We start from the raw sequence: 8,692 nt of genomic DNA, 5'->3' as shown, positions 1-8,692 counted from the left end.
ACTAATTGTTAATTTTTTTCTACAATGCACTTTTGTTTAGTTTCTTTTTTCCTTCCTGTTGAGATCCTATTTAAACACTTTTAGGTTGTTCTGTTTGTTTGCCTATTGGAATTTATTCTTGTCTGTGAAAATGTTGGTCACTTTCTTTTTACTTTAAGTTTTTTGTTCAACTTCTTTTGATTGTTATTGCAATTTTCTCAGTTACGAATGAATTGAGCTGTTAATTCATGCATTTGCAATTGGATGTCGGGGGTGTGCGCTCATTTACACTGATAACAACGTCTTCTGTTGTGTTGAAATTTTGATTGCCCAACCGTTTTGACTGTTTTTAGAGAGCTGATTTGTTTAAGTTTATGAAAATCTTATATGCAAAGCCTTCTCAAAATTATTCAACTTCTGACAAAAGAGTGCCTGGAAACATGCCAAGTATGCTTTTGTTCTAACTTGAACTTAAGGTGTTCCTACTTAAACTTCTTGGAAACTATTTTGGCCGGTACTATCTCTCTAAGCATTACGCAGAAACATGAAGCGGGTTTAAGTTGAAGCGGGTTTCCGGATGACAACGGAGTTTGTTTTTCCCATGGATAAGCCGTTAGCAAACTTGATTCGTGATCGTTCTATCTTGAATCGTTTATCGTTGATTCGTATAAGAAAAATGAGTGGTCATTCGAATACCATTTTGTCACTTGTTTCAGAGTTCATAATTGGCACCGGTTACAATTTCAAATTGAGAATATGTTAATATAGTAAAAACAGAAAATGGCACCGGATGCTAGCTTGAGAGCGAAGGTGTTTGTGGGTGGTCTTAAAGACACAGGGACAGAGAAACAATTGAAGCAGATCTTTGAGAAATTTGGTCAAGTGAAGTCAGTTTGGATGGCAAAGAATCCGCCTGGGTTTGCTTTCATTGACTTCTTTGACGAGATGGATGCGAGAGACGCATGCGAAGAGCTAGATGGAAGGTGAGCTAATTTTGGGCTAATCATTTGGGTCGCCACAGAGGAGTACAGCTACTATTAATTGCTTTAAATTTTCATTTTTATTGTTTCAGTACTTTGTTTGGTCTCCGTGTATCAGTGGAAATGGCCAAAGGCTACGGTCACTCTAAGACAGGTAACAACAGTCGTGGATACATGGGCGGAAATAGCAGCGGGCGTAGAAGGAGCGATTACGATGATGATCGAAATAGTGATCGCAAGCACCGTGATAGGAGTCCAATCAGGTCAAACAGAAGATCGCCTGATTACAACAGAGGTGGAAATAATACGAATTATACCAGGTACAAGATACATTAGTACATCAGAAATCGAAAGAGGTTTAAAAGCTAAACATGGCATTGAATATGTATTAAAAATTGTGAACGCAGAAAAGTACCTCACTTTTTAAATAGATAACGGTAACAAATATTTAAGGGTTGTTTGGATGATAAACGAACTTTGGCCAATTAATTGTTAAGTTGGCGTTTTGCATATTTTTGGCAGTAGAATTGAAATTAGAACCTAATATTAATTAGACTTACTTTCTAGGAAGTTTTTATTACAGTTGCGATATTTACCATGTTTTGTGTGCATGCTTTTCAGGTCAAACTATGGTCAACATTTACCTTTCTCACACACTCTTCCTCCATTATTATCTCGCGTTTACTCTTTACTCAATAAATTTATCAATGCTAGTCCATCCGTTCTGATATACACTTTCGTCAATCTATTGCTCTTTGCCTCCAAGTTCTAACGCCAATGTTGACATCCTCAAATTGTGGCAACTTGTTCCTCTTTCTGATATGCAACTGAATGAAAAGCTGTTGATATCTCATGTTTCTGCATTGTGAGAATCTTTCTAATTCTCAAAGTTCTTGATTCTGCTTCATTTGCAAGAAAAATGGAAAAAAAATTAATCCACCAATCTCTCAGAAGTCTGCGTTTTACACGAAATGTAAAGTAGATTAAACCTCTCCTACCTGTTCTTTAATCTCATCTCGTTTTCAAGTAAGTTTGTTGCTCTTTTCAATTTTCAATATTCATAAGAAAACGGATGCTTTGAAATATCTAATACATTCATGAGGGACGATGATAAATCTCTAAAAAAGTGCACTTATTCCGAAAATTTAGAGCGTTTCAAGTAATCCAGAAATGCGCTAGTAATTGTAGTTTTCTCGTGGTTTAACAATCTGGTCAATTGTTTTTGCTATACTTTAGAAAATTTACAAAATTATAATATACCTCTCAATGCAGAATTGATTTTTTCTTATAAGTTTTGCGATTTTTTTTTCTGAAAGATATTTGGTTGGTAGGCTCCCAAATTCTTAAGTCCTCGATCTGGATGAATTTTACTTTTCAATTTTCCAGATATTTTTTTTGCTCTCAAAAGAGGATAGTGTAGTCTTGTGGCGTTTATGTAAAGTTTCTGCTTGACCGCAAAATAAAGGAAGGGAGGGAATGATAAGTAATTCCTGGGCTTCTCATGATTTTTTCATTAAAGCTTGCTTGAAAGCGGGTAAGGATTGTTCTTTTTTCAAGAAGTTTGTTCATTAATATGCACAATTGGAACTACGCTGTAGCTTACAGTTTTCAAAGTATGATTGATTGCTTTTGAACAAATTTTGTAGCAATTATAGTCGTGTGGTCTCCTTTAGGCGATTTTTTGCTTGACCAATTTTTCATCTGATCCTTTTTGGCTTTTTATCCTCAAAAACGGCATAAACGTGTAAGGCCCGAAGGGCATTAAGTTCTCTTAGAAACTTCTGGCTTACTAGACTCAGTATGCGAATTCACAGAAAATGCTTTAGAGACATAAATTCATGATGTGAAGGCGGTGTTTATAGTTTGACCGTAGCCTCTTTGCCGTCAAAAACTTTCAACTTCCCTAAACTTCTGGTGAGCGTTCGGGAGAGGCCCATGGTTCGAATCTCTGCATGGTTAACTATTTGCACCCATAAAGCAAAATTTATATAGGCTACAGTCCTTGAATTATATTGCCTCGCCTGTCGTTCGAGAGCAATTCTTCCGACATTAGTCGGTTTATGTTTGGTTTTCTTGTCTTGCTGCATTTTATGAGATAAGAAACTGTTCCCTCCTTTTTAGCAGTAGACGTCGTTTTCTTACAGAATACTGGAAATGCAACCCTGGCGGGAGAGATTTTTGAAGCAAGAAATGAGAGCTTGTTTAACTTTGGTTTTTTGAAATTACTATTTTCACACTTCTATTTTTGCTTTTATCTCGTTGATTTTCTTAACTAGTGGGTTCAACGGGTCGTAATATAAGCTATTCAAGAGTTTTGCTACTTTGCCACAACTTGCTGTCGAAAAAACGGTTATTTTGTAGTTCGTTTTGTTGTGATGTTACTTACTCTCATTAGTCGTTGGCTCTCCTGGCTCTCTAATGATCCAAATTTGAGGTTTTTCACAGGTTCAATATATATCAAAACTTGCGAATTTGGCTCTAGCTTTTCTTAAAAAATGCTAAGTGATTTTGTAGTTATTGCCCGTTTTTGTTGTGCTATCACTTAGTCTCATCGATAACAGGTTTTTACTTATGGTTTTTGGCTATTTTGTCACTTCTTTTATTTTGTTTTCGAAAAAGTTTTGGGGGGTTTTTTGGTCTTACCTAAATTTCCCGTTCTTTTTGTCCGGTCAGTTAGTCTCGGTAAAGGCAGGTCTCGCTGGCTTTATAATGGGACACAATCGAATCTGTAAATTTTTTTCAATTTACATCTAAATTTATCACTACATTGACACTACTTATTTCAAAACATATCTGAAACATGTGGTTGGTTCTCTAGTCAAGCGTAGTAATTTTAAATGAATATTTTTTTACTTCATATATAATTAGTTAAACTACGTGTACGTACTTCTTTTTTTTAAATAGTTTTTTAAGTTTTGTCGGTTTTGTCATTTTTTTTGTTGTCCACTGATTAAGTCTCGGCAATAAAAGGTCTCCTTGGTTCTCGCTTAGTTTCTTCTAGTGGGAGTTTTTCATATATAATAGCTTTAATGACTTCGATACGATTTTATTTGATTTGACTTGTTGTTTTTATGCTTCGTCAAACTAATGACAAGTGTCAGACTTTCCGAACAACGTGAAAAATGCACCAGTTTATGGTTTAATTTCGTAGCTAATAGTGGTGCTCCCCGTGAGAGCTTTTGATTTTTTTAAATTGAGATTTTCTGAGTTTTGACCGTGCTTGTTAATCTGTTTGGTTTCTTGTCTTAGTGTCTTTATTGACATCTAAGTGTTTGTTTTACATGAGACAAGATTGAATCGAGTTACTGGTTCCAGTTAGTAGTTATTGTTTGACTTTAAAAATTTGTGTTTAAAAAATCAGATTGCTCTCAGTTTTTATTGTTGCCTTCATTAGTTAGCTTTGTGTTTTAACCACGATTTTACCTCTGAAATGTTATGTTCTTTCTAGTATGCAGTTGTTTTTTGTCCTTAGATTGGATGTTTTTGTTAGCTATTTTCATGATTTTTTGCCGCTGCCATTTTTTAATGAAATATTTGGTGCAACTTTGATTTTTTCGAATTTGCTAGCTGTTGCCCTTTTACTTTGTCTGTGATTTGTTTTGTACAAAGCTTGTAATAACCTTCTAAATTCTTGTTGTGCAAACTATTTATTTTCTTGTTATGTGTTTAATTATTATTCGACTTGTTACTTAAAGAACAAAAAGCAGTTTTCAAAAAGCGTAAGTTGTTCTACGGATTCGTATACCCATGTTTTTACTTGTTTGATTCTTTGGACAGACATTTAGGACTTAAGATTTCTAGTTTGTTTTGTTTGTCTTTCGATGACGTTTTCTGTTTTACTTAAGTTACGACTTGTATGTTTGATTTCTGACTTACCTCATTCATTGCTTCAAATAAACGGAGTTTTAGAATTCGTTCAGCAATATTACCTGAAGACGCTCAAAGCAGTAAAACCCGGGCATTAAGACTAAATGTTTGTTAAGTTTTCGAAGTTTCTTTGTGTATACTTCCTACTGCTAATTGTATTAAGCTTGTTGTCCTCTAACTTAGAGGCTATATTCACCATATTTATTAAGCTTAATGAGACGGTGGGCCAAATTAGAACACTTGGCACTTGATAAATAAAAATGCCGCCAATTTTTTTTAGACTGTCGCCTCTTAACTGTTTTTTTTACCCACGTAGGTCAGTTGGTCTTTTCCGACAATCTTCCGGCTATGTTTCAAAAATATCTTTGTTGTCACAGATGTTGATACCAAGTTTGTTTTAAAAATTGTGTCAAATTTGGAAAATTTTATGCACTGTTTCTTTAATTTGGTACCAACATCTGTCACTCTCGTTAGAAGCCTTTGATTTTTTCCCCCAAAATCTTTCCTTTTTATGTAAAAATTTAGAAAAAAAACCTTGCCTTTTTTTGGTCAATAAGCAGGTGCGCACGTTTCAGTGGACCGTTCTGAAATCAGTCGTCTGTTGATTTCTGTTAGCTGCTTTTTGTCAGCTTGTTGGGTTTCAATGCGATATAAAGTGTCTATTTCTAAATCTCATATTTTCAATATATTTGATAATTTAACATGACATTATTTTCTATATAATTGAGTAAAGTGGAGCAATTTTTTAAAGACTGCTGTTTAGTTGTATCAGATTTCTATGAAAATTCGAATAGCTTTTTTGGGATTCCAAACTGTCGCTTGATTTAGATTTCTAAATTTAAACTCGCCATTCTTTTATTGAACTTTGGAAATAAATAATCAGATATCTTTTGCAACGATAGCTTTTTTCAGGAGAATCAACCGAGATCGAGACCAAAGCAATCGCTGAAGCTGGTCATGGACGGAATCCAAGAGCTAAACGCCGAAAACAAGCTCAACAAATCCTTCTTAAAGGAATGCGCCCATTTTATATATCACCGTTCACACTTTCATGCGATCAAATTTATTTGTCATTGCGATGGTGCAAACTACTTCTTTTCTATCGACAAAAATATTTTAGTTTAATTTTTTATGATATTGTACTGCTGCTTATAGTCAAATGCCAGATTAGTGTTGTGCAATATTTTGTGAAACTGCTGTGTAGAACAGATGTGTGCAGTATATGTGTCACTAATTTTAGTCAATCAAGTTTCAAATTATTAGAATAAAAAAATTAATTTATTGCTTCTGTCAATCTTTTGAAAGTGGCTGAAAATTACATTGACCTGAAGAGAAAAAAATTAGTTACTGTTTGGTATATTGGAAGATTATTTTGAATTGCGTTACTCTTCATGGCTTTAAAATTTCCAGCATGGTCAGTAATAAAAGCTCTTTTGGTAGGAATTGATTTCTTTTTTTACTTATATACCATTTGTTTTTACAGTTTAAAGTTATCCAAAAGTGAAATTTATTGATATCTTTATTGCTTTAAGGAAGCGTTCCAAACGAACACAGCCTACTCAATTGTTAAAAATTTTGAAATTAATTTATTTCAGTTTTTGATTTTTAACTTTTCATGTAACACAGTAGCACAACAGCAGTCTTCAGGATTTCAAAAAGGATGTTTGTTTCTTTAATCGTTAGCTGTTTTTTACCGTATCTTTTTACTAATCTTGCCTTGCACTGCAAAACGTACAGTTTTGAGTAAATTTCCTCGAATTTGACACTGTTTTCCACGATAGCTGCTCGTCGATAGGTTTTTACTTCATATGTAATTGACACGATGTTAAGTTAACAACGTGTGAAATACATTTGACTTGAAAAGCCAAGTTGTAAGTAATTGAACAAAAGTTCCTCAGATTTTTTGTGGAATAAGAGAATTTTTAATTGCTCTCAAACGAAGTTAGCAGCAATTATGTATATTACTCCTGTGGTCGTTTTCTAAAGCGATTTTTCGCTCGACCCATTTTTCGTCTGAAACTTTTGTTTTTCGTCCTTTAAAACGTGATTAACAGTTTACGCCCCGAGGGCGGCAAGTTCTCTTAGAGCCTTTCGGCTTACTAGACGCTAAGTATTCGATTCACCGAATCTGTTTTGGAGACATACATTCATGGTGTGAAGGGTGGTTTACACCATGAATTTGGCCCCTTCCACTTCACCCCTACCCGAAAATTTATCAAATGTAGGTTAATTGGATCTCATATTTTTTTTACAACACAATGCCGTTTTCATGCCTTAAAATTTCCCATTTTTCTGTATTTACAATTCGCCGCCTAATTATGAAGTTCTATCTGAGTTTTTAAATCTTCTCAAACTTGATTTTTTTTTAGTATTTCAGGTTCTGAATTAAATTGTTTTCTTGGCTGTTTACATTTCTAACCACCTACGGTTAACTCCTCATATTTATTATTTCCAGCACTATGTATTGTAAGGGAGGAACTATGTGCGCAACTGTGTTTTTTGTTCAGTCAATTTTGTTTGGCCGATCGATGTTTTTTGTTAAGCCGATCGATATATCCCATAGTGTTGTGAGTGGTATCATTAGAAAGTACTTCAAACGTAGAATATTGGCGTTGAATATTTACGTCTCGTAGAAAATTATGAAGAAAGCAATTACGTCGCCTGATTTTCACTATTTTCTCTTTTTTGTAAGCTTCCGGATTATATTTTTGTTTATATTGAATTGCGAGGTGTATTATTAGAAAGACCTTCAAGGGTAAAATTTTAAATTGATTTAAAATGTTTTTGGAAGATTCTCGTTTTTTCAGAGAAGTTATTGAGGCTTAATTTTGTGAACATTCCGCTGATTTCCGTTGTTTCTGTTAACACTGTTTTATTGGTTTTGCAACGGTAGTGGTATTGGTTTTACATTCAAATGTACATGAATTGCTGAACAGTTTGATTTCATTTTGGGCTAAATTTTTAATTGCTCTCGAACGAAGTTCGTTTCAATAATTGTAAAGGTGTTGGTCTTTTATTAATGCAAATTTTTTGCTTGGCTATTTCAGCGCTTTTCTGCTAGAACATTTTTTGACTGTAAGTGACTTTTTTCACGCTTTGCTTCTTCATTTTGACTGATCGCTATCGTTCTCACTATGAAGTAAAGTTTGTTGCTAATATAAAATCGACTGCAGTAGAGAAAGAAGGAGGGCCTGATAGCCGAGTTGGCAGTGCTTTGGTGATGGATCGGGAGGTCCATGGTTCGAATCACGGCGTAGTAAACTATTTTTGCAGAACAATTCATCTAGGCTACAGCCCCTGAAATAATTTGCCTCGCCTGTCGTTCGAGAGCAATTCGTCCGACATTAGTCGATTTATGTTTTTTAATGAAAAATGGCAGCAAATATGCGTTTTTTGCACACTAATTTCAAATTGGCCTGAGTACAGAGATAAAAAGGTGGTTGAACAGTCTTTATTTAGACTGTTTGAGGCTAGTTTTTCTTCGCTCTGAAAGTAAGTTTTCTGGAAGTTTAATTTGCCGGCCTTTTCTGCTAATTTGAATCGATATTTTTCAAAATGAATATTTTTTCGATGTATAAGATATTTGCATGCCAAATAACGTAGTACGCTACGAACTGACTCTTTGGTATTCGCGAAGTGACAGCGATTTTGTGGTTCTTTTTGTCGTCTTTTCACACAGCCCCTTTAATAAAAATTGATGTTTTTTACTTTTGATGTTTTTTGATTTCTAGAAATTCGTTTTTTTTTAATATTGTCATTTTTCTTTATCGAATATAACCTAATCTTATAAAGGATAGAGTCCATCTGCTTTGTAGTGAAGTACAGGTTATGTTGTCTGTCTCGTCTTGTAGTCTCATCAATGGCAG

At 34.4% G+C, this 8,692-nt stretch overlaps 1 protein-coding gene across 2 annotated transcripts; it reads left to right on the top strand.

Annotated features, from left to right (window-relative positions):
* The first annotated feature begins 673 nt into the window (after positions 1-673).
* On the top strand, positions 674-6,120 carry LOC142342415 (uncharacterized). 2 transcript variants are annotated; one of them, XR_012759172.1, is made up of 4 exons: positions 674-962; positions 1,052-1,279; positions 1,581-1,985; positions 5,739-6,120. XR_012759172.1 is itself a non-coding variant. In XM_075393737.1 (3 exons), exons 1-3 carry the CDS (start codon positions 760-762, stop codon positions 5,773-5,775), a joined length of 468 nt encoding a protein of 155 aa, XP_075249852.1. In that variant the 5' UTR covers positions 675-759; the 3' UTR covers positions 5,776-6,120. The 2 variants fall into 2 exon arrangements, 1 of the variants encoding a protein (XP_075249852.1); XM_075393737.1 differs by lacking the exon at positions 1,581-1,985 and having other exon boundaries at positions 675-962.
* Positions 6,121-8,692: the final 2,572 nt, after the last annotated feature.

This window comes from Convolutriloba macropyga, chromosome 7, assembly GCF_964194025.1.
Source record: "Convolutriloba macropyga chromosome 7, txConMacr16.3, whole genome shotgun sequence".
Classification (NCBI taxonomy): Eukaryota; Metazoa; Xenacoelomorpha; order Acoela; family Convolutidae; genus Convolutriloba; species Convolutriloba macropyga.
The sequence above is the reverse complement of the archived record's forward strand: the minus strand, read 5'-3'. Positions and strand labels throughout refer to the sequence as shown.

Bases quoted from the DNA above. Each gene is read 5' to 3' on its own strand.
- LOC142342415 (XM_075393737.1), top strand. From the start codon at position 760: ATGGCACCGGATGCTAGCTTGAGAGCGAAGGTGTTTGTGGGTGGTCTT. The intron at 963-1,051 runs GTGAGCTAATTT...TTATTGTTTCAG, and splicing joins TGCGAAGAGCTAGATGGAAG to TACTTTGTTTGGTCTCCGTG. The intron at 1,280-5,738 runs GTACAAGATACA...AGCTTTTTTCAG, and splicing joins AATAATACGAATTATACCAG to GAGAATCAACCGAGATCGAG.